At 30.9% G+C, this 27,219-nt stretch overlaps 1 protein-coding gene and 1 long non-coding RNA gene across 2 annotated transcripts; one reads left to right on the forward strand and one right to left on the reverse strand.

The window, feature by feature from the left end:
* The first annotated feature begins 1,626 nt into the window (after positions 1-1,626).
* LOC134713953 (uncharacterized) lies at positions 1,627-19,763 on the forward strand. Its single transcript, XM_063575220.1, has 6 exons — positions 1,627-1,743; positions 2,591-2,711; positions 4,851-4,972; positions 17,529-17,640; positions 18,456-18,579; positions 19,524-19,763. The coding sequence occupies exons 1-5, from the start codon at positions 1,657-1,659 to the stop codon at positions 18,563-18,565; spliced, it is 552 nt and encodes a 183-aa protein (XP_063431290.1). The 5' UTR covers positions 1,627-1,656; the 3' UTR covers positions 18,566-18,579; positions 19,524-19,763.
* LOC134715331 (uncharacterized) lies at positions 7,389-12,338 on the reverse strand. Its single transcript, XR_010106662.1, has 3 exons — positions 12,208-12,338; positions 8,234-8,375; positions 7,389-7,615 (listed from the first exon to the last, which is right to left on the reverse strand). It is a non-coding gene; the product is annotated as an uncharacterized LOC134715331 (long non-coding RNA).
* Positions 19,764-27,219: the final 7,456 nt, after the last annotated feature.

Raw genomic sequence — 27,219 nt, forward strand, 5'->3', positions numbered from 1 at the left:
ATTAAAGCTAGTGCTGATAATACATGCGATATGAAGAATGCAATGTAATGATCTGATAGTATTGACTTTGCTGATACTCGTAGGAAGCATTTCAATGTCAAAAAAATGTGTTTAATAGTGTTCCTATTACAAATATTGTTTCATTCTTTAAAGAATTTGAAACTATTTATAAAATGAATATCATTAAATGTGGTCATTTTCATAAATTTTCTGTATACAAAACTTTGAATTTTTCGAAAAACTAAGATTTTCTTATTCCAGGCATAGATTACCTTAGCCGTATTTGGCACAACTTTTTTTGGAATTTTGGATCCTCAATGCTCTTCAACTTTGTACTTGTTTGGCTTTAAAATATTTTGATATGAGCGTCACTGATGAGTCTTATGTAGACGAAACGCGCGTCTGACGTACTAAATTATAATCCTGGTACCTTTGATAACTATTGTATAAATTTAAAATGATTTTAGTTTTTATCACATTAGCATAGTGTTGAATTTTATTTGTAAATTATCAATTTGCTTTAGACGTGAATTTCAGTTTATTGAAGGACCCCTTGTATGATTTTAAAGATATACTTTAAATTGTAAAAATATTTTAATAGGCTCTAGCCTCGACATAAACGTTGTGCGTTCATGCGGCGTAAAGCAAAAACCAATCAATAAAAAAGAAAGTAAAAAATGAGGAATCACAACCAGATTCACCTTCAAAATCAGAATTGCCAACCGAAACCAAATAATTGCGCTTAAAAGCGACACTGAAACCCCAAACAAAAAAATAATTATTACACTGTTCTTTTACTTGAATGTCCTTACAGAGGTACTTTACAAACTTGATATAAGAATCGTTTAAGAACTTTTTTGTCATGATCGTTGAAATTAAGTGGCTCAAATACTGCCTTTTTTCGTGTTTAAGTATTCTATTCATACTTAAGTTTTATTCTGCCGTTTAACGCCATTGTTAGTGTCGACTAACTCAACCAAAACCCCCTTTTAGTATTCCTTAATCCAATGCTGCAATAAAATTGGGTTAATTGAAATGTGTTCATCCATTTCGAAACACAAATTATTCAAACACTAGAAGAATGTGAGCAGGCTCTCAAAATGGAGCAGTTGGACTCTGGTATTACATACTGGGTTTAATTATCGGACAATTCCTTCAAACTGTCCATCAGTTTATAGAATTTCTCCTTCTTCTCCTGTTCAACACAATTCAGTTCATTATCACACTCTAGAAATAACTCGTAAACAGACCGGTAAATTAAAAAAAATACAAATCTTACCAAAACAGGTAGGTTAAAAGGACATAATTTCAACATTTTACAGCAACGTATTTAACCATTAATAAAGTAGTATACCGCTATCCAATTCTCATAAATCTATGTTATTTTAGATTTACATTACGCAAAGGCAAGTTACATGCTAGAGGTGTACATAGCATCAAGAGTATTGTCAATATGAACCGAAAGGTAATTTATTAGGGAATATATATAATTGTTGACATTATAAGGGTTATAATCATGCCTCCCGATACGGAATGTTAGGTGAATGTAAAATGAAAATGATTAATATAGTATCTATAAACATAAGGAACAGCTTGCCATCGTTTGTATATGATATTTAACAAATGCCGAATTTCCATAGTCTTAAACATAGAAATATGTCTACTGGCAATTTATATTCACTCTATATAAATAAAATGTACAAAAACAGTGTAAGCTGTTCGCTTGTAGTCAATCAAAAAAAAGTAAGTGTTTTATATAATTCTATTTTTATTTTATTATTGTATTATTCTTACAGATTTTTTTCACTTGTGAAATCATCGGGGTTTTTTTACTGAGAAATCACGCTAATTCATTGCAACTAATATGATAATGTACGTTATTGCTATGCTTGTTTTTGTACTATTGTTTTCTCCTAAACCAATATCAAGATAAGCGTTTTTACTCTTTGGTTTTTGTATACTATTAGTTACACAGTGCGCTAGCTGGTACTAATAGATACATGTATCAGTCCTTTGTGCAAGTAACCTTATACGATATAAACCGGGGCAGTATATTCCAAATGCACATTTTCAAAAGACTTAGATTGTATGCAGACTTTAACAAAACCACAAAGTCAAATATGCACGATAATACAATGTTCTTTTAATCCACAAAAAATGACATCTACAATGATCGGCATTCCATTGTCAGGGTTGAGATTAAAAAAAATAACAAGTTTAACCACGCTGTATATACACATATACATCAAAGTAGGGAACATAATTGTATTCAGTGTTTAAAATGTTTATAGTTATACCTAAACATGTTTAAAGAGAAGCGAAATATACCTAGATGACATTCAAACTTATAAGTCGAAAATAAACTAAAAAGTCATGGCTAAAAAAGAAAACAAACAGACAAACAAACAAACGACAGTACACAAAACACATCATAGACTTAGCAACAAAAATCGCACCAACAACTGGGGTTGATCTCAGGTGCTTTATAGTTTTGTCACTAAGGGGCTGATGTTTTTTAAGCTTTCTATTGAAATATTGCCATTATAGATTTCTGATCTGAAATAAGAATACATTTTATATTTTTTGTCAGACACTGACGATGTGGTTTATTACTCTATTGTTGATGTTGTTCCTAACGGAGAACGGATGTTTTGGTTGCTCATGTGCCCCCACAGGGCCTCTTCGAGTAGCCTTTTGTAGAAGCAGTTTTGGTAAAGTATTTCATTTGATTCACGGTATAAACAGTTACACTGTATATATATAGAAAGTGTGAACTGATAAAACGATTGATTGTAATTTAGCATACTAGAAATGAATGGGTATCCAACATTAATTGAAAAAGATTTGCAATACAAATAAATGATGACGCAAATTGTGAAAGAACGATCTTATTATGCAATAATGTCTTTTTTGTCTTTCAGTTAGTTCTTTAAAGAACGCAAGAGTTATTATTTTTTTTAAAAATCATATATATATATATATATATATAGCTGATCTGTAACAATAACATCTGCATGCCTTATATATCATGTACTGTAGTACGCTGATAGATTAAAACTGACGTGGAATGGTAACACATGGCCAGCGAAAGCTCTTTTTTTGAGAGCCCATGTGATCATGTGGTCTAGCGGGACGGCTGCAGTGCAGGCGATTTGGGGTCACGATATCACAGTAGCATGGGTTCGAATCCCGGCGAGGGAAGAACCAAAAATTTGCGAAAGCAAATTTACAGATCTAATATTGTTGGGTTGATGTTTAGACGAGTTGTATATATAGATTATGAATATAATTATTTTCTGTGACTGAATCTTACATTAATTTGTAGGATCCTTTACTATAGATAATTTAGCTGATCTGTAACAATAACATCTTCATGCCTTATATATCATGTACTGTAGTACGCCGCTAGATTAAAACTGACGTGGAAAGGTAACATATGGCCACCGAAAGCTCTTTTATTGAGAGCCCAGGTGGTCGTGTGGTCTAGCGGGACGGCTGCAGTGCAGGCGATTCGGTGTCACGATATCACAGTAGCATGGGTTCGAATCCCGGCGAGGGAAGAACCAAAAATTTGCGAAAGCAAATTTACAGATCTAACATTGTTGGGTTGATGTTTAGGCGAGTTGTATATAAATAAAAAGTCCTTGGTACAGAAAATATAATTTAAAAGTAAAAAACACAAAAAATCACATCATATATCGAACATTGTTTCTGTTAGCGCTTTCACCGCATCTCCAGCGGTTCGATTTATTATGTGATTTTTTGTGTTTTTTACTTTTAAATTATATATATATATATATAAACGTCTGAATAGTAGTCAACGATTTTTCCCACGAGGGCGCTGGATAGTTACGGAGTAACGATACATGTACACAATTAATAAATAATATAAACGCCTAAACAAGTGTACACAACAACTCCAAATACATAACAAGGTAACTATAAATGTAACTACTTATAAATATTTTGGATGACAGATATCCTTCCGCAGTCCGATTCTGATGTTTAATGAATCATATCTAAGTCTTCTTAGATTAAACTTTCCTAAATCTTGAAATTTATACAATAGAAAAGTCTAACCGAACATCAGTTAAGACGCTTGCACCATTCTAAACAATTGTTAAACATGACCTAGGTTATATGGCTTATTACAACAGAAAGCTCACATATATGCTTTAAATACAAATAATAATGTGCGATTTGAACTAGCACAATTCTAAAACTTTATCGGGAATTATGATGGTATAACATGTATAAGCATGATAACGTCTGTAAAATTACCAGATAGACAGCACTGAACGAACTAAATTTAAAAATATTTGAAATTGACAGAGTAAAGTAGCTCAAAAAGAGTCCGAATATATAAACGGCGCGAACAAACGGCCGTTAAAAAGGAGTTTTAGAATTGTGCTAGTTCAAATCGCGAAACTTTGCGAAAGTAAAAACTGCTTTCGTGGTAGACATTTGATATAGTTCATCCAAATTAAGACGATCATCATTCATTTGTATTGAACCGATTGACAATTACGAAAATCGTATTCCAGATATACTGATATCCTATGCGATATAAAACAAAAACATATTGTATGCAAACCATTATTTGTATTTATAACATTAATTATATTTAGCTGCCTTATTTTCTCATTGAATATTAAATTTTACTCTACACAAAATCAAGTTCATATTTGGTTTTTCAAAACATTATATTTAGAATTGAACAGTTACTTGTTTGTAGTTTTAAAATTTGTATAAAGTAAAAGAGAACAAAATAAAAAAAAAAAAGATGTTCCTTCTTTTTTGATTTCTGCCATGCTTATCTATTTGTTGCCCATTTTTCATTCTGAATTTAGTTATAAAAGGTAAACCAGTGAAGGAGGAACTCAGTGCACCTATTGAAGGCGATTTGTACAGCAGCAACAGGTATTGGGATGTCGAGAGAATATATGACGTCAACGTAATAGAAGTGTTTAAGGTGAGTTCATACATAGGTCATTTTAGAAAGAGCGTTCCTGTTGATACATAATTCGAATAATTCAGCACCCTCTATCGGCATTTAGCCTATTGAGGTCATTATATAAGGCGTTGATGTAGCCATAGGAGATTAGTCAACATTTGACGGAAAACTACGACTGATATTTGGTTAATTTGATACACAGTTAAAAGAATATATAATGGGTCATATCACGTTTTTTTTTATTAATGTTGTTTATTGGCGTCTTGTAATATTGAATTGGTTTTCCCTGTTTTAGTAAAAATATACTATTACAGATTTATTTATATTTGAAATGAATTTAGAAAGGTTCATTATTTTAGTCTATCGGCTTGTATCGGGGTTTTTTTCTTTCTTTCTGCATAGTACCAATCTTATAAGTAAGATCACTTACAATTGATTAAGCCGTTAGTGGTTTGCTTGAATTTGAAATTGTATAGTTACTTATACTGTATCAGTATAGTCATTGTTAAAGACTATACGGATATTTATATATAGATTCTTACATTGATACCAGTGTATTGTCGGATTTATCCAATCGAGATAGTTAAATTATCAATTTTAAAGTTTGAGCCGCCTCAGCGAGCACTTTAAAATTTATAATTTAATTATCGAGATTGGATAAATCTGATAATCCACGAGTAACTTTTTAATAATCTGTTACGCGTGATTAAAAAGACATTTTCTGTTTTTTTTGTTAACCGAAAATCTCCAAAAGTATCAAAACTGAATTAATAGTTCGACTCCGGTCAAATGTGACCAATTGAATTGTTATTTTAATCACTACGGATATGTCCAGATTTCTTTTAACGGTCTGTTAGAGAACGTATTGAGATGTCCATCCATTGTCCAGACATGTTTTAACACCAGAAAAAGGAAACCACCGAAAAATTTAGATGCCATCAAGGCAACGATATTTCTCCACACAAGACAGTTAAATTTAAGGATCGAACAATTATTTGAAACTTTGTACACAGTAAAATGTTTGAAAAGTACGACAACTTTATGTCATGAATATTCTGAACGTTGACAAATTTCAAACGAGTAGCAATTCCTTATAATGAAACCCTGTCATTGAGAAATTAATAACTACAATAAATTGTTTTATTTCTCAGAATACAAATTGCTGTTTTCAACTACAAAGAGAGTTCCAAATTAATCAAATTGTGAGAAAAAAAAAGACGTGGTAGGAGTGATAACGCTTTACAATAGTCCAAATGACACATACATTACTATATTATAATTTATGTTAGTATGTTCTGGACCATATGAGTATTTGGACCGTACGCGTACGGTATGAACCGTATGTGTACTTTTTTTTCAAAATACTCGTGGGGTCTGGACCGTATGTGTACTTTTTCAAAATACTCCTACGGTACGTCTGGCTAATTTTAACCAAGTTCACTGATTAGACTAAAATATATATTACAGATCAAGATAACAAAAATTTTATTATGGAAATAAATTAAGTAATTAAAAAAATAAGGATTCATATAGACAATTAAATAAATACTTAATTTCAATTAAAATCCAATGTTCACTTATTCATCTTATTCATGTAATTATAATAAAATTGATTTTTAAAATCCAATAAAAGATATGTTCCAGCTTGAACTAGACCGTACAAGTATACGCATACGTGGCGCATACGGTCCGGACCATACGCGTATTGTCCAAATACTCATATGGTCACGAGTATACGCATACGGTCCGGACCATACGCGTATTGTCCAAATACTCATATGGTCACGAGTATACGCATACGGTCCGGACCATACGCGTATTGTCCAAATACTCATATGGTCACGAGTATACGCATACGGTCCGGACCATACGCGTATTGTCCAAATACTCATGGTCTGGATCAAATTTATTACTTTTTTATTAATGATTTTCAGTAATGATTGATAAGTTTGTAGGGGGATATTGAACATGCAATTATCGCAGCATACTGTTGGTTAAAAGGAAGTAATTAAATATAATTTCATCTAGTTTTAGTGGAAACAGCATTATGAACATGGTAAGCGGAGAGTTTGGCGCCCGCTAACATGTTTAACACCGTCGCATTCTGTATGTATGGATATGAACTAAGTTAGGAACCTGTTGTTCAGTGTCGTTTGTTGCTAACTTGCTAAGTCACGTATTTGCTTTTTGGTTTATTGTTTTGTGTATAACTCTGATTAGTTTTTCTCGATTAAATTGTTTAACATTTGTCATTGATGGACCTTTTATTATAGCTGATAAGTGGTACACGCTTTGATCATTGCTGAACTTTTGTTCTTAATTTTAGCGTTTTGTAAAGAGTTTTCTCATTAGCAATCTTACCCCATCACTATATATATAAAGCCTTTTTATGACGTAACAATTGGAAATTTGAAAGAAAAAAAAAACAAGAATATTACGTATCATTAACATGATTTAATCAAAAGACAAACGGATGAAATTAAATGAAATATAGGCCATGCTTTCCCAAAAAGGTTCCGTCCTCACTACAACTTTGGATCATGTTCATGAGGGTCTGTTGAGCCGTACCCAGTACTCCATTTCAGATCCGTAGCTAGGCTGGATTCTGCCAGGATTTTTGGCCAAGTCGCCTTTAGATACCTTTAAAGGGTTTTGTCACTGCTGAATTAGAAATATAAAAATGTACACTCAATAAATAAGAATGAATCAATGCATGCAATTCCCTTTTCTCAAACACCTATTTTGAACAAACAAATAAAATGTGATGTGAAGGTTTAGCATTACGACATGCACTTTAATATGTGAAATAAGTATTTTACCTACCATTTTTCTTGGAAGATACGGAAGATCGTCAGAAAATTTCAATGACTTTCGGTTTTGGAACTCATTTTCTATTGTACCAGTATTAGGTTCAGTTGAAACAGATATATGGAAATCAGTCAATATTTAGTCTAGATACTTTTTTTAATCAATATGAAACAAAGGTCTGTGAATTCGTTCTTGTTAACCCGACAATGAATTGAAGATTGTATTGGCATCAAGATAAAAAAAAATATATTTCGGTATTCTTAAACTGTAACAAGTATCTATCATAGGTCGCTGTTATCAAATTATTTTTGGTCAAGTGCGTGTTTGCTATTTTGTGTTTTTGCTGACTGGGACGATGGTTCGAGGAGAAATGTCGCGTAACATCAGTAGTATGACATAACCATATAACGTTTTTGTATGTATATTTTTCTATTTCATGATAAATCAAAATATATTTTTGTAAATAATAACCTTTCACAAAATGCTTCTCTGCATATTAATGTCATAGGAAACGTGCTCCTATTCAGGACATTCAGCTGTTAAATCTTTGGTGAAGGATTCCTGAGTGCACTAAGGACTATACAATGCCACTCTTGAAGGACTAGAAGGAGTGCTGTAATATGTATTATTTTTACATATGATATTAAATGCATAAATTTCAAATTGTATCGGAAAATAATCATAAATAAACAAGATATTCAACATTATTTAGACACGTGTCCGTTTTTCTTTGATATGCCGAAAATCGATGAACCGTCTGACACGTGCCTGTTACATTTTGTTATTAAGATCATGCTGTTAATTATATTTATAAACCATTTATTTGTAAATATCGCATATCTGCTCGCTGTTTGAATATAATACTGATCGATTTTAAAATATTGAGAGACATCTGAGATTTTGTAATATGTTTGATAAACAAGTAATTGAAGATGAATATCATTTTATTTTAGTATGTGAAAAGAATAATGAACTTCAAATGAATTTTTGACTAATTGTTTAAATGTTAATATATTTCACTGATGTAATTGAATATTTGTAATATTTATAATTCTATAAGCTGTATTGCTGACGAATAAAAGATTATAAATCTAAACCGGAAATAAATCTCAGCTTGATTTGACATCTTATAGCTTTATCCGTTAATTAATCCCAGCTTCAACATGCGTGATTTATGACAACTTATTATTTGGTGTGTAAATATTGACACCTCCTTTTAAAAGATTTGATGTTAAAAACAACAAATGTATATACATGTACTTGTTGATATGAAAAGTATGATCTTTTTAAAAATTTTAATTTCTATTTTCAAAATAAGATTTTCTAACTGAATGTCGTGTTTTCTTTTCAATCCTATTTTCAAAGGAAACCAACAACTTTTATACAAAAATACTGCCCCAACCCTCTTTCCACAAAAAAAAAAAAGAATTTGTTTGTCATTTTTTTTTTATATATAATCATTAATAAACCGCAATTGCATATTGTAAAAATTAAAGAGGTGATTGTTGGTTACTTAACGTCGTGTCATACATGTTAGGACAATTATAATAAAGATTAATTGACAAAAGAATAAAGTGAAATGTTAGAAAAAATAACGATAGAGAACTATAGAAATGATGATCTGACATCTGTGATTTAAAATATTAAGTAGACCAATTTCAAAGAAACAAGACCATTTAAAAAAGTTAACGAAATTATTGTAATATAGCGTAATCAATTAAATTCTTATAATGAATAAAATATTACCAGAGACATATAATACAATTTATATTATATGTCTCTGATATTACTATTACCCCCCCCCCCCCCCCCCCCCTTCTGACTTCCAGGTTCTTGATACGCCCTTGTTATTTTTTCGGTATATTTTTTATACGTGTTAATCGGTATTCTTTCTCATTTTCATGTTATAAGATAACTGTTCCAGACCGTATGAGGATTTGGACCGTATGCGTACTTTTTCAAAATACTCATACGGTCGGACCGTACGCGTACGGTCTGGCTAATTATTAGAAGTTGGTCAAGTTCATAAGATACAAATGCATATACCATGTATAACAGATCAACATAACTTAACTTAATTGTAATTGAAGTAAAAAATATATTTTAACTATCTTAAAAATTTACGCTAATTAATTCCGTTAATCTCGTGTATTTAGCATGCGATCTGTAATACATTAATTAAATCATGATCACTGAAATCAAAGATATAGGAAATAAACATAATGTGGGAGGATATTTTTAAAAATATTTTAGCAACTTTACAAAAATGCAAATGCAACGGAACATGCATGAACTGCAAACGTGTAAATAAAAAATAGTAGTACGTTATACTTGTGGTAGCAAGTGTCACCTTGGGCGAGAGTACCAAAATAGGATTCAGATACAATTAAACAAATATTGGATTTCAATTACTCGTTAATTCATTTTATTTATCTTATTGAAGTAATATTAATTTGTAAAACGAAAAAGAAAGAATGTATTTGTTTAGATTAAACCCATATGATCAAATGACACTATTGTTTGCTCGTACTGGACCATACGCGTATACTCATACGGTCCGACCGTTCGCGTATGGTCGGACCGTACGAGTATACGTATACGGTCCGGACCGTACGCGTACGGTCCAAATACTCATATGGTCTGGAACATGACCACTTAAACATTTACCGGCTTTCTTGTATATGTAGAATTGCTCTATACTATAGTGTACTACTTTCCAGACACCTCGAATCGGACGGCATAACAGTTACTAAGTGGTTACTCTATTTTGTAAAAAAGAAAGACTTCCTTCATTGGATTGGATGTTGAACAGAAAAAGAAGCATGCATATAAATATATTACATATCTAAAACTTGCAAAACGCAAAAAAATATACTTCCTTTAATATTCGAACGACCAAAAGACGAGATATATATATATATATGTCACAGTATGGCCTCTAACGATGTACAAAACCAATACCATTTAGTAATCTTTAAAGAAATGGCATTCTATGCGGCCCTTACTATGAAGGGCGTTTAAAAATAAATTTAGTGGCAAAGAACGTATTTGAAGAAGAAGAAAAACGTGTCCGCTTTCATACTCCAAATCTCTCATAAAAAGGAAAAAAGATCGTACCTAAACATAATTTCTTTCGAAAGATTACAGGTAAATGTTAAATTCGATTACACAGTGTCCGTGTAATTTTGTTTGTTACCAGACTTTACCTGACATTATAAAATCTTACATAATAATACCTATGTGATAATAGTATTAATGAGGATATTTGTCAATTGCAATATACAGTAATAAATAACAACCATGTCAAAACTTATTTTGTTAAAGAGTTAATGAAATGATTGTTACATAACATAATTAATCAAATCGTTAGAATGAATTATATATTAGACTTAATCGAAAATTAGAAAAAGTTCCCTTATAACTTAAATGAGGACCCCAAAAACTAGAAAGTAAAGCAGAAAGTCACAATTCATTTTTTCTGATATTTTCTTTGAATAAAAAACGCCTATTTCTACAAAAATATTTTAGTATTTTTCTTGAACTATTGTAAATAAACCAACTTATTAACAAAATTTATCAAAAGCATATCAAACATGATGAAATGATATTTAAAAAAAACAAAATGTCAAAGTGGCTTCAGTTGGCACTTAAATGGCTTCATGGTGCCCAGAAATCTTTCTTTTGCATTAATAAATTTAAATAAATTAAATAATTTTTCAAGTATAATGACACATTTTCTAAACTTTATTATGAATATATGTATTAAAAAGTAATCATTTCAAGATAATTCTCTTACATATTCAAACAATTGTCAACAGCTTATTTGTGACTTTTGTCCTGTGACTGTTAGGTGATTTTTTGTCCTGTGACTTTCTGTCCGTTTACCAAAAAATAGATAGGGCTCTCTGATCTGTTTTTGGGATTGTGATCTATTATAGATAAGAACTGTCACAAACGGCTCAAAAGGGTATAATCAATTCAAGTAAATGATAGCTAAAATACATATATGTATAGGAACATAGTCCCCTATGACTTTTTTCAAAGCGCTTTTAGGACTATAGGACATGATTTTTTTACTAAGGACATGTATGTGCCTTTAGCCTTTTTCAAACAATCGTATATTCGGAAAGTCATAGGAATCGTCTCATTAATCAAATCGACTCTTAGATGTAATTTCAATTTAACAAAGATGAAAACTTAATCGTTCTATTCTATAACATCAAATAAAAGATGAAAAAGGGTTTCAGTCAAGAGTGAGACTCCTTCCTAAAAATGGGAACTCTATATACTTCATACAATGCTATTCTTAAATCTGTCCCGAAGTCAAACTATTATTTGTTTTAAATTTCTTACGAAAATGATCTTAAATTAAAATATATTTTTTATATTTTGATCAATTATAACTGTTAAAACAAAAACAACTTGAAGAACCAAAATATAAGTACCGTATTCTATCTTTGTTTTCTCGTTGACGATATTCCATTACCAATCTTCTTTTTGCTGGATGAAAGAAATACTGTCGCTCTGTCGAAATTCAATTGCAAAACTACATATGACAGTACTTTTTTAACCTAACATTTTGATTAAACCAATCAAAATACCTACATTGAAAGACTTGTTCCCTGTCCTTTAAAGGATATTTGAGATACCCGGTACGGTATATTAGAGATAGAGGACCAGCCTATTGTATTTCTGCATGGTTTTGAATTCTAGATATCATGTGTTATTATATTATTTCTCACTGAACCTACATTTACTAGAAGTATTTTAAAATTATAAGCGAATTAAAACTGAAAAATACCGTATTCTGTCATAATAAATAAATTGAAGTGCAATCAGCAAAAGGTTCTGTTTGCAACATGTTTGTCGCGTTTATGTTACATTATTTATCAAATAGCACTAACGATATTTTTTCTATTATTTATTTATGCTTCATAGGTTTGAAGGCTGTACAGATATGATATACATGTATATACAAGTTTAAACAACGTTCGAACCTATGATATTGCTTTGGATTTTGTTTTACACATGTGCATGCAAAACAAATTTCTTGGTAGAGGTGTCTAAATACAGCACAAATGACGTTTTTAAAAGACCGAACAGTGAACAACGCATTTGACGAACAGGTCGAACAAAGGATGTTAATCCTATGTTCAGTATTTTAGTACTTGATTCAATATAGTAACACTTTTTTCGTAATTTTTTGTTGTAAAACTTGTACTTTATTATATCAAGATTTGTTTGCTTTTGTTTTTGTGAGGGCGAGAAAAAGTAAACTTGAAGTAGTTGAAAACCATACAGGTACATACACATGTCCGACTTTTTTTTAATATGTCGGAATTATATGCCATAATATAGAAAGCAAAAAATAACCAATTAATCAACTGCCATGGACATAGTTTTGTTTTGTAATTCCAAAATGTTTTTAATCAAAATATAAATAAAATAGATAATTTGCTTCGGTTTAAAACATATGCGGCATGGGCTTTGCTCATTGTTGGGCGCCGTACGGTGACCTATAGTTGTTAATTTCTGTGTCATGTTTGTCTCTTGTGGACAGTTGTCTCATTGGCAATCATACCACATCGTCTTTTTTTATATGTGTCTGTGTGTGGAACAAAAATACAGGAACCAAAACAATTTGGAAAGTGGAACTTCTTATTGTCCTTTTATTTAGCTGATCATCAAACGTCTTTAAATTTTGCTCATAGGAATCTTTACTCTACAATCATTTACGGTACCAACGAAACAAACACAGAAATAGGACAAGTAGCTCCTCATAACATATCATTTCCCTTGTGTAACTCTGTTAACTTATATAATAAATATTTGTTCAGATTTCTCATGCCTCATGCGTAGGCCTCAAAATATTTATGTACGATACAATGACCACTGTTATACTACTAGTTCCAATCTATATAGAATTCTTATAAATAGCAAACGGCGAAAATCCAATTTCAAACAAAAAGAAATATATATTAATATCAAATGGAATGAAGTTAGGTGATATCTAATCGCCATCGTGGCGGGTTGAGCATACGTTTACGACTTTTTCCTTCCATAGACATGTAGGTTGAAAAATCACAAATGTTCATGTAAAATTGTAACCAATTAGATAATTGGTTATTTTGATACATTTCCATGTCTTCATATGAATTGGTAAAACAGTTAACAGTAATTAAGTAATTTTTATTATAGTGACATGTGTAATATATCAGTTCAGTAAAGTTCAAAATATATATTACATACACAACAAGTGTGGACACAGATTAGTGTGGATAGTATGTTTGGAGGTGTGACAGTGTTTTATATGACAAAAGGAGTTCTGCGATTTTCCTATATGGTGTTATTAATAATGTTAACTGAGACACTAATTGCATTAATTACCAAATGATTTTTATGATAGAATATGGCCGTGTTCACACCAAACGCCGTGTACAGTAAGCATGTTTACACTTGGTTTAATGTAATCTACACTAGTTTCACATAAGATTTGTCCAAATCTATACACCTTGTTTAGTTACCTGTACATAAGATTTGTTCACACTTGTAAACTATATGTCATTTAAATGTCATTACGTAGAACCGAACTCAAATTTTCGAACAACTTTTCTAGCAGTAAGGGAACGACCATTTGACCTAAAAAAAAAAAGGGGAGGATGGATTTTCCCACAATTTGATTAAAAAAAAACGGGTCATACAGATGATAAAAATGAAAATATAGTCTGATTCCAAAGTTTCCCCATACATTATGGTGTTAAATATTGAATTGGTACCATCGAACAAAATTGAATATTAACTTTCGCGCGAGAAAAAAATCAGACTAAGACCCCCCCCCCCCCTTTTTAGGTAAAGTGGTTGCTCCTTTAAAAAGTCATTTTGGATGATTTGCAGAAGTCTAAAGATGCCTCGACTACGCATTAAAAATATAGGCTGCATCAGCGTGCTTAAAGACAAAGAAACAGAATTGCGATGTTAAGGATCACTACATTTCTATCTTTTCTGTTTGTTTCAAATTATATTTTTTCTCCAAAGAGTATTTAGCAAAAAAGGAAGGGGTGATGTTTTTTGTTTTTGTTATTTCTTACTATCTAACGGATCTGAGATACTAAACCTCACCCTTTTTCAGTAATGCATTTTTGAGTGAATCATTGTTTGAGTAAAGGCCAGTGGCAAATATTTCTGTCAGTGTGTACGTCCAGTCGATTCGGGAAGACCTTTTCAAATGGATTATGTGTTCGGCAATAATGGTGAATGAGTCTTGTCTGTCTTGATATGGGGTTAATAAGGCTACGTAAAGTGTTTTTATAACAAATAAATATATCAAGTATAGAAAAATATTTTTGTAAATAACTTTATTCATAAGTGTTATAAGTATCAATTTTATATAAAAATTGCTTCTTTTTTTAAATATACATGGGAAAATCAGAGTTCTGAATGCTTATTTTTGTGTACACTTAACCTACACAAGGCCTACATCGACTATGGACTGCATGTATACAAAACACGATTTACACTACATGTAAACATTGAGTTTTATCAATGGGAACGTAATTATGTTTAGTTTATGTGTGAGTTACACGAACACAACACCAAATTTAGGTCAATGTGAACACGGCCTATGTTCCACATCTTTGATTTTGGATACATTTTGTAGCTAGGAGAGCAACACATAAAATTTTAGTTTACATTTGTTTATATAATAACAATCATTGAGGTTTCTGTAATCAACATCAATGTGAAATCATAATGCAGAGACTCTAAAGACACATGCAGCGCTTATGTGAACCCTTGTTCGGTTGCTTTCTGTCAAATTAGTTTTTTTCTAACCGGGTTTTAAAAACCATTATTTAAGAATTGAATGCTTCTTTTTGTAACTCCATCGGAATGTAAAAGCGTTGAACGAAGTACATTTTGTACGAAGCGCGGAAGCGCTCTATTTAAAAAAATGTGCACACGGTCAACGCTATTACAACCTTACGAAGTTACAAAATGAAGCATTCAATACTTATAATTACATTTCTTTTAGCTAGGATCATGAAAACACGGTTTTTATCAAGTTTTCATTTAACTTACTTGTGCACTTTATTGTGGAACCTCGGCGTGTCATTATGCATGAGAAATTTTATTGTGTTATGAAGTTGATTAAGGAATAACGCGAGATTGCAATGTAGCCAATCAAAATAACGTGTTATAATGAAACATACATCTACTGTAATTATATCTTCATGGCAATGGTTTAAACTTTGTTATATATTATGTAAGATGTTGTAAGATTGCCAATGACTAAATGTTATCCTCTGTATGTTGTCGCAAGGCCCTCAACAATGAGTTAGATTCATGTTTTGTTTCATAGTGGACATTTACGACACCCTTATTTGAAAGAGAGACATTTCTGAAGTAAAACCGATCCCAGAATTATTTTGCGATTTAAAAAAAGTAAAAAAAAATTCAGACATCATTTTTGTACCAGAAACAAAAGGAACCACGAAATGTTTAATTTTAATCTTTGACCAACCTGATGTTCCAAGTTTAATTTCCATAATCATGACGACCTCTATACTCCACAAAGAATTTATATTAAATGTGAAATAAGTGAAGAAAGTGTTTCGTGATAAATGTACTGACCCATTAAAGGGCATTTGAAGTATACAAATACAAGAAAGATATATTTGATTTGAATACCAAATATTCATCTCTCTTTCATTTATCTCTTTCTTATTCGTGTTACTTTTTATATATATCATCACAGAAACAAGCTATTGGAACCATATTTAACGTATAACTCTTATGAAAAAACTACACCTATTTGTCACTGCACGAACTCATTATTAAACTGAATTTTAATTTCAAGCACTGAGAAGGACTTCAATCTGTTATTTTTACGAATGTTTACTTGATTTTGATTTAAACGTTCTCCTGAAACACAAAAAGGCCATAAAAATGTGCTCCGGAATATTCCGGACTGGATTGCAATTTCAAAATTGGGCATGGTAAGTGAGTCCGGAATATTCCGGAGTGGTCGGAGTCCGGAGCCAAGGTGACTCCGGAATATTCCGTACCAGTCCGGAATATTCCGGAGTAAGGGAATCGGGATTCACGTCCAGGTCCGGAATATTCCGGAGTGGTCCGGAATATTCCGGAGTGAGGGAATCGGGATTCACCTGGGTCCGGAATATTCCGGAGTGGTCCGGACAGATCCGGAGTGAGGGAACGGGGATTCAGGCGGAGGGAATCGGGATTCGGGCGGAGGGAGGATCCCCTTCGAGTGCCTTTCACATTACACGAAGTTGTCAATTTCATTAACACCTGTTATCTAATTTTGATTCATCCAGTTAGCTAAAAAGGTCATGGCCCTTAAAATCATCCGTTGATCTTTTAAAATCACCAGCAACCACACGTTGATTAATTTTTTTTATACAATGGGTTCGGAAAGGGATAAATTTTCATAGAATTAGAGAAATAGGATTTAATCAACTTCTTAGGGACTCTTTTGAACAGTTGTCTTTGTCAATCATACCACATCTGAGAAACGCAACGATTTCGCAATGACAAAATACAAATTAGTTAACTATCATTAACACTGCTATGAGCAAAGAAACACACGCGTTTGACTACAAAGCTATTTATTACACTTAATAAAAAATGCTTTCCCGATAGAAAAAAAAATGAAAAATTAAACATTAAACGCTTGTGCCTTAACATAATAAAAATGTATAGATTAAAAAAAATATATATTTGACATTTGTTTTTATTCTTGCAAAAGGCACCTGAACACGTTCAAGTGAAACCAGGAGATGTTATCCAAGCTGTTACTGATGCTAGCGGGTCGTTGTGTGGTGGAAATTTAGAATTAGATACCGAACAATTAATTATAGGTTGTATATTTATATGTGCTTGTTTTGATATCAATTTGAAATAATGTGGGCTGTTATTGAAGTGCATTGGACGCACGAAATAAATAGTGTAATTTTCATTATCCGACATATAAATTGTTAATCTTTACTAGACTTCGAAATGAATATTTCTAACTTACTGATTTGGTGCAAGCACTACCGAGGAGTCCTATGTAAACAAAACACTTGTACTTTATATTATTATAGGCCTTGTATTTTTTTTATCAAAAGTTACAACGACTGGGTGAATGTTACAGCTAGTGGATTATTTGTTTAGTTATTATTTCTGTACGGACCTTCCAAACCATTGATGCTGCTTATTTCAATAGTTAAACATTTCCAAAAAAAAACATATTAATTCTATTTGAAACACTACCCTAGAGCACATATGGCCCCTGACAGTTCGGACGTTAAGTCTTTAGAACTTCTGGTTTGTTAACAGTGCTCTCAAACTGTTCGATTTATAAGTATATTATATCTGAATTGTTTCAATTCTGGTGTCACTTATTATCCATTTGTACACTAAATGGGTTGTTGTCGTATTAAATAATGTGACATGTAATTTTTACTAGATTAGTACAATCTGCCGTATTTATTTATATAAATTATGCCATTTTTTAAATCATTTAAACTTTTATTGGGTTTAACCACAAATTCAATTATTTTCTACGCTATCCGGTTTAGTGGTAAATATGATACAGATACTTTTTCCAAACCTTTTTTGTCAGAAATTTTTTTTTGGTTCAAGTATGTTCTTTAAAACTGTTTTTATAGGTACAATTGTTTTTATGTTTCAGGCGGAGTTAATGACGATGGTCAGTTAACCTTTAGTTTATGTTCCCACAAGGAACGAAATGGGGTGACACCTTTACAGTTAGAAGGATTGAGAGGAGAATACTCTTGCTAATAAATTAATGTTTAGTAAGTCGTAATTTATTAACATCTTCTGCAAATATCGTTGTAAGATATAACATCTGATAATTTCAAAACCAGTAATTCTTTTAATTTCTTCTAAGGGATTTTCGAATTAAAAATAGATATATATGTGTATTTATATATGATATAAATTTCAAATGAACAATTTAAACTACACATATATATACAAAAATACATATTATAAATTGAAAGAGTGAGTCTAAACTTGATAAAATCTTAAACCTTTCTTAAGCAAAATTTTGTTAGAAATAACATTATAACTAACTGTAAAACTGGGCTCCAATTGAATTCATAATCTACCCTTTCTTGACAAACGTTGATCGCAAATTATATTCAAACAAGCAAATTAAGGAACAGAAATGAATTTCATTTTTCGAAGAGAATATTTAAGACGTGATGATAGGAATTTTCTGCAAGAATTGTTTTACTGATCAAAATGTAAATAGTTCATTACTCTCTGTTTCAAAAAAGGTTAAATTATGTTATCACTTACATCATCCAGCGATTTTTTTTAATCTATCAGTATTCTCAATGTTTATATATTTGTTCCGTATTTGTTACACTATAAGATTATATATTATTGTATATCAATATAATATTCCCTACAGAAAGTAACCAAAAGTTAGCGTGCAATAAATTCTAATATTGCACTAGTGCAATAAATCTTCAAATTCATGACGTCATCAACGACAAAATCTTAGTTTTAAACCAATTTGTACGTTCAAATATTATATTGCTATACAATAAAAGGGTTATTGCATGAATATTGGGGAATATTGTCCCTCGTAGAACATATATTGCACTCGCAAGCTCGTGCAATATAAAATTCTACTCGGGACAATATTCCCCAATATTTATGCAATAAACCTATAATATTCTTTGAATAAAGTATTTAATCTAAAATATAATATTTCCCATGATATTTACAGGAGATACGTCCTAACAACAAAGAACTAACGAATCATCTATGAACTTATTTTGGAAATGCAATTGGTTCTCAACTGACATACAAAAGCTGTAAAGAATAAAAAAAAAAAAAATCGGAATGAAAAGAAGACGAAAAGTTAAATGTGTGTGCATACTTGAAGTTATGTATAATTGTTACATTTAGAAAAAAATAATGTATTTTGTCGGAAGTGAAAAATAAAGGAACATGTCTTACAATATAATTGGTTTTCGAGTAGTTTTTTTTGGTTTGCAATTTGATGTTAGATGTCTACAATTGGTGTATATTTTTCATTTCAATATAATAAAAATGAGATGCAGTATAATTACAATTATTATTGTAAGACAATTATTCACCAAAGTTCAAATGAAGTGGATTTAAGCAAATATATGCAACCGTATGGCCCCCAACAATGAGAAAACCTATACCATATAGTCGACTTTAAAATGCCCAGACATAACATTTATGATACAATTAAATTTAGAAAATTTAAGGACAAATGATAACACCAGGCTCTCATGGCTTGCAACAGACGCATACAGAATGTGGTGGCGGGATTAAACCTGTTAGAAGGCGCCCACTAAACTATGATAGTGATGTAACAGTACAAAATAAAAACAAACTATAAAAAATAAGCTTTAAAGGGCTTAATTCATCAGATCGATTATGAAGCAGAAAAAACAGCTATCAAAACACGTACAAAAATACGGTGAATACAAATGGATAAGAATGATATTCTGTCATTTTAAGTGATCTTTTCGAAACTTGGTCCAGATTCGAAGGGATTTGTGCGTTTAGCAAATACAATACACAAGTACGTGTACGTAAAAAGTAAATGACTATTAGACTTCTCTTGAACAGAATTTTAATTTGTGTATTGTTATGCGTTTACTTTTCTACATTGGTTAGAGGTATAGGGGGAGGGTTGAACAAACATGTTTAACCCCGCCGCAGTTTTGCGCCTATCCCAAGTCAGGAGCCTATGGCCTTTGTTAGTCTTGTATTATTTTAATTTTAGTTTCTTGCGTACAATTTGGAAATTAGTATGGCGTTCATTATCACTGAACTAGTATATATTTGTTTAGGGGCCAGCTGAAGGACGCCTCCGGGTGCGAGAATTTCTCGCTACATTGAAGACCTGTTGGTGACCTTTTGCTGTTTTTTTAATTGGTCGGGTTGTTGTCTCTTTGACACATTCCCCATTTCCATTCTCAATTTTATTGGTAAACATTTTTTTGTGGCTGACATAAATGTATCTTGCTGATATTCATGCTGTTCCATATCAATTACATCATTTTAATTATATATTGCTAGGGAAGGGCTAGATAACAGGTTTGCGATATCTTTGGGAAATTTAGAGAACCAGCAGTAGGGGCATAACTAGCCATTATGTTATGCAAAGGTTAATGTCTCCCGACACGGTGTGTGTAATGTTCAATTTAAAATTAAGATGATAAATATATAGTAAAAATATAAAATTGAGGTGATTAGTATAGTATATATACACATATGGAACAGCTTGCATTAAAAAACAAAATCAAACCTATGAAAATGTTTTATAATTTTGCCTTTGTTGGCATATAATAATTAATGCCGACAATCTAACACAAAAAAAGCGAAATCTCTGCTGACAATAAACGAGAAAACTTGAACCTCAATGAAATCAAAATGTCCGAAAGCAGTGCAAGCTGCTCGCTTTCGCTTAAAATAATAAAAGAAAGCAGTGTAAGATGTTTGCTTTCAGTTTAGACAAACTAATCAAAGTTAGTATTTTGGTATAATTTATTTTTTAATCATTCTTTCATTTATTTTGTTGTTGTAGTATTTATGTTTTTTTGTTTTTATTATCAATTATCTTTTAATTTGTATCATAAAGAATGGTAATTTTGAAGATTTTTGTCTGTCAAATATGTGGATCATTTAGTTATAGAATATGCTGAACAAATATTTTTCACTAAACGTTAAGCGAAGGTAACAGGGCTTTATTGTGTCAACTAGTAACGGCATTGTTCGGATCTATTTATCAAGGGCAGATTTATACATGGTTTATCCGTTAGCATTGGAATATTTCTCAATGATTAAGGTCTTTTTGAGTACTGGCTATGTCAATGTGAACCACAAAATGTTAAGATATCACTACAAAAGTCAAAAAGTCTGAAAAGACCAGTTTTTGTCTTGATTTGCATGAACTTTTACTTGCCATTCTCCAAAAGTATGACTCGTGTCTTAATTTTTCTTGACAAATTCTCATTTATATCAAATGTGTATGAAATTTACTCGACATATTCTTGACATTCTGAATATGGTCTTGAAATTTCTCGACATATTCTCGACATTCTTATTCTTTCTCAGTATGGCTTGACATATTCTAAACATTTTGAATTGTGTCTAAAATTTACTTGACAGTTCTGAGTTTTACAAATCATGACAAATATTCATAATATAACTTTAATCTTTATTTCTTTTACATAATATACTGTTGTTTTAAGTTACACTTCTTACAACAAATATAAAAGTTGGACATGTAAAATAATTGAAAATTTGGTTATTCAAATAGTTTCACAAATGCAAATATGGCTATGAAATCGAATGTAAAAAATAATTTAAATGAGGGTGTGTTGATATTAAACAATTTAAATGTGTTTTTTTTTTTTAAAAATACAAATTTTGATTCCTAAATCTTATGAATTAAATGATTAAAACCAATCATACGGTAGACATATTTCACTCTACATTCATAATATCCAATGTTAATATGGTAAATAATTATTGTACAAAAATGTGGTTTATATAAATAGCAAATTATGATGATATAAATATTGGTACTTCAAATGTTTTCTTTATGTTGTATTTGCATAAATTGTCAGGTTTAATGTGTTTATATCTTGGAATACGCATTGTATCATATGTGCTTTGTCCAATAAAATATTTGAATATTTGAATATTTGAAATAAATATCATTCATTTAACAGAAGAAATATTTGTGTAATGTCATCTGTTGCAATATATATTAAGTATTACACATAGACAGGATGTTCCCCATAAAATTAGGGTATTCCATTACACACCCCAGAATAAACGCAACTGTCAAATAGAAATTATTGATTTACCTGTAAGCAGCCATACAACTTATCAGATGACCTGCCATAATGATTCCAAAGATTAAAAGAAAATTATCAACCTCTCCAGGAATAATAATAACAAAAAAGATTCATAATGGGTCCCATCAATGATTTCTATTTTTTATTCAAATTTGAGTGTTGAATTTTATAATGTTTAAACAATGCTTTCATTGGTCTCAAACATACATACAAAATATAGATCTAAACATTTTTTTTCCTTTTCAGGAAGGAGTTATCACAAATTTTTGTTGATAAAAAATTATTAAATTCAACACCCAAATTTGAATGAAAAATATTTTGGGTTGTTTTAAAAAATTAGAGTTTGAATCAAGATGATAACAAATTATTTGACCAACACAATAGCCCCGCCCCCTCCTCTTTCTTAAGCCACAAAAACCCCAAAGATGTCATAAACCGTGCAGAATAAGTCTGTACACATTTCAGGGGAAATTTATATTGTTGAGATAGTGTCAAGACATATTTAATACTGTCAAGAATGTGTCAAGACATATTCAGACATTATTTAGAATGTCAAGAATATGTCAAGAAATATTCAGACATTATTAAGAATGTCAAGACAGATCGAGACAAATTTAAGACAGTCAAGAATTGGTCAAGACAAATCCAGACTCTTATCAGATGATACAGGAAGTGTTGAGAAATTTTAAGACAAGGTTAATACTGTCAAGACACTTGTCAAGAAAAATCAAGAACCTTTTTAGACAAACTAATACTATGTCAAGAATTTGTAAAAAATATGCAGACATCATAATAATGTCAAGTAAAAATTCATGCAAATTCAGACAAAAATTGGTCTTTTCAGACTTTTTGACTTTTGTAGTGTATCAAAGCTAGTCAAACAATCACTACAAAAGTCAAAATGTCTGAAAAGACCAGTTTTTGTCTTGATTTGCATGAACTTTTACTTGACATTCTCCAAAAGTATGACTCGTGTCTTAATTTTTCTTGACAAATTCTCATTTATATCAAATGTGTATGAAATTTACTCGACATATTCTTGACATTCTGAATATGGTCTTGAAATTTCTCGACATATTCTCGACATTCTTATTCTTTCTCAGTATGGCTTGACATATTCTAAACATTTTGAATTGTGTCTAAAATTTACTTGACAGTTCTGAGTTTTACAAATCATGACAAATATTCATAATATAACTTTAATCTTTATTTCTTTTACATAATATACTGTTGTTTTAAGTTACACTTCTTACAACAAATATAAAAGTTGGACATGTAAAATAATTGAAAATTTGGTTATTCAAATAGTTTCACAAATGCAAATATGGCTATGAAATCGAATGTAAAAAATAATTTAAATGAGGGTGTGTTGATATTAAACAATTTAAATGTGTTTTTTTTTTTTTTTAAATACAAATTCTTATGAATTAAATGATTAAAACCAATCATACGGTAGACATATTTCACTCTACATTCATAATATCCAATGTTAATATGGTAAATAATTATTGTACAAAAATGTGGTTTATATAAATAGCAAATTATGATGATATAAATATTGGTACTTCAAATGTTTTCTTTATGTTGTATTTGCATAAATTGTCATGTTTAATGTGTTTATATCTTGGAATACGCATTGTATCATATGTGCTTTGTCCAATAAAATATTTGAATATTTGAATATTTGAAATAAATATCATTCATTTAACAGAAGAAATATTTGTGTAATGTCATCTGTTGCAATATATATTAAGTATTACACATAGACAGGATGTTCCCCATAAAATTAGGGTATTCCATTACACACCCCAGAATAAACGCAACTGTCAAATAGAAATTATTGATTTACCTGTAGGCAGCCATACAACTTATCAGATGACCTGCCATAATGATTCCAAAGATTAAAAGAAAATTATCAACCTCTCCAGGAATAATAATAACAAAAAAGATTCATAATGGGTCCCATCAATGATTTCTATTTTTTATTCAAATTTGAGTGTTGAATTTTATAATGTTTAAACAATGCTTTCATTGGTCTCAAACATACATACAAAATATAGATCTAAACATTTTTTTTCCTTTTCAGGAAGGAGTTATCACAAATTTTTGTTGATAAAAAATTATTAAATTCAACACCCAAATTTGAATGAAAAATATTTTGGGTTGTTTTAAAAAATTAGAGTTTGAATCAAGATGATAACAAATTATTTGACCAACACAATAGCCCCGCCCCCTCCTCTTTCTTAAGCCACAAAAACCCCAAAGATGTCATAAACCGTGCAGAATAAGTCTGTACACATTTCAGGGGAAATTTATATTGTTGAGATAGTGTCAAGACATATTTAATACTGTCAAGAATGTGTCAAGACATATTCAGACATTATTTAGAATGTCAAGAATATGTCAAGAAATATTCAGACATTATTAAGAATGTCAAGACAGATCGAGACAAATTTAAGACAGTCAAGAATTGGTCAAGACAAATCCAGACTCTTATCAGATGATACAGGAAGTGTTGAGAAATTTTAAGACAAGGTTAATACTGTCAAGACACTTGTCAAGAAAAATCAAGAACCTTTTTAGACAAACTAATACTATGTCAAGAATTTGTAAAAATTATGCAGACATCATAAGAATGTCAAGTAAACATTCATGCAAATTCAGACAAAAATTGGTCTTTTCAGACTTTTTGACTTTTGTAGTGAATGTATACATATTCTTGAGTAAGAAAAGCCACAGTATTTCAAAACCTGAATAGTTAATTTATAATTATGAACATATCAATGATAACTAAAGTCAACACAGACGTGCTTACTACTGGGCTTGTGATACCTTTGGGGAATTTACACTCCACCAAAAGTGGCATCGACGCAGTGGTTGTAAATAAACTCATCATAGATACCATGATTGAAATTTTATTTTCAAGCTAGACGCGCGTTGGTGAACAAAAGACTCATCAGTGACGCTCGAATGTATACTACATCTTATGTGACTTTCCATATTTAACTTAAGAACGTTTATCTCCCTTTTGTAATTATTTTATGACGTTACGTATACTTAACTTCTGTCTCATAGTTACAATTATTCGCCTTTCACCTGAAGATTGTTGAAAAACATGAAAGTTCTTGTGATTATTAAATATTTTATGTATAATCCGGATATATTGTACTTTTTTTTATTCATATATATATATATATGAATCAGGAGATGTGGTATGACTGACAATGAGACAGCTTTCCATCTAAGTCACAATGTGTAATAAGAAAACAATTATAGTTCAAAAGACCCTTGTCTCATACAAAACAGCAAGGAACGCAACATGACTAGTGTAAACAAATTCAAACAGGATAACCAAGGGTAAGACAACAAGAAACGAAAAACACCAACATACCAACGCAACTGCTGACTTAGGACATTGAGAACTGGGGATATATATAAAAGACCCCGACGTGAAAGATTTGAACCAATTCAATTGAGAAAACTAACTGCCTAATTATAATAAAACTATTAATTAAAAATACAGACACGAACTAACGACAACCCACTTCCTACAAGCTCCTGATTTGGGACAGGCCAAAATATGTTGCGGGTTAAACACAGTCCTCACTAGTGGTGTTACAGTACAGACTATAAAACAATCACATAAAAAGGCTTAACTTATCAGATCGATTACATAGCAAAAAAAGCATCTTACAAATACACATGGCAGGGTATTTATTAATCCATCTAAACAAAAAAGACACACACAATACAGATCTAAGAGTTCTCGCAGTTACTATAGCAGCTAATTCAAAGCCAATAGCAACTAATAAAAAAAGCCTGCATCTTAGACTAAAATATCAATCATTACAACCTAAAATTCACTAAAAACAATATTCAAAGATCTAATTAAAGTGTTGAGTTTGTTATCTTTTAAAAAAAGTTTATTAAAAGGTAAAATCACAAAAATACTAAACTCAGAGGAAAATTCAAAACAGAAAAAGTCCCTAATCGAATGGCAAAATCCAATGATACAATACAACAAACGAATGGACAACAAACAATTGATTAAATTACCCGGATTATATCTACATTTCGGGCTCTATCAACAACATCCTTGTAACAAATAAAGTTTTATACAAGTACAGCCGGACTTTGAATTTAGTACAACTTACATAACATGTGGATGAAATCTATTTTTTTAGGGGAATATTCAATTAAAGATATGTAAAAAGATATATATGTATCTCTTTTTACTTAACTAAGTAAAATTTGTAAATATGGATGGGTAAATTGAAACAACTTATATTATTAACAGTGTTAAACCTGGCTTCTACCAGAAAATTGTGGCATACAATGAGGTATCAGAATCACATTGTCAAAACAAATGTCGAAAGGTGAATGAAATAATAAAAATTATTCAGTCGAAGGTCGTGAATGATAAAGGTTTTACATTAGTAGCGACAGATAAAAGTAAGTGTATTGGTTTGTTTTTGGTATTTATTTTTTACTTTGTTTTGTGTTGTGTTGGTGTTGTGCTTTGTGTTGTTCTTCTTTGTCTGTTTTACGGGTTATATTATATGTTTTGGCACCCTAACA

Source organism: Mytilus trossulus, chromosome 4, assembly GCF_036588685.1.
Source record: "Mytilus trossulus isolate FHL-02 chromosome 4, PNRI_Mtr1.1.1.hap1, whole genome shotgun sequence".
Classification (NCBI taxonomy): domain Eukaryota; kingdom Metazoa; phylum Mollusca; class Bivalvia; order Mytilida; family Mytilidae; genus Mytilus; species Mytilus trossulus.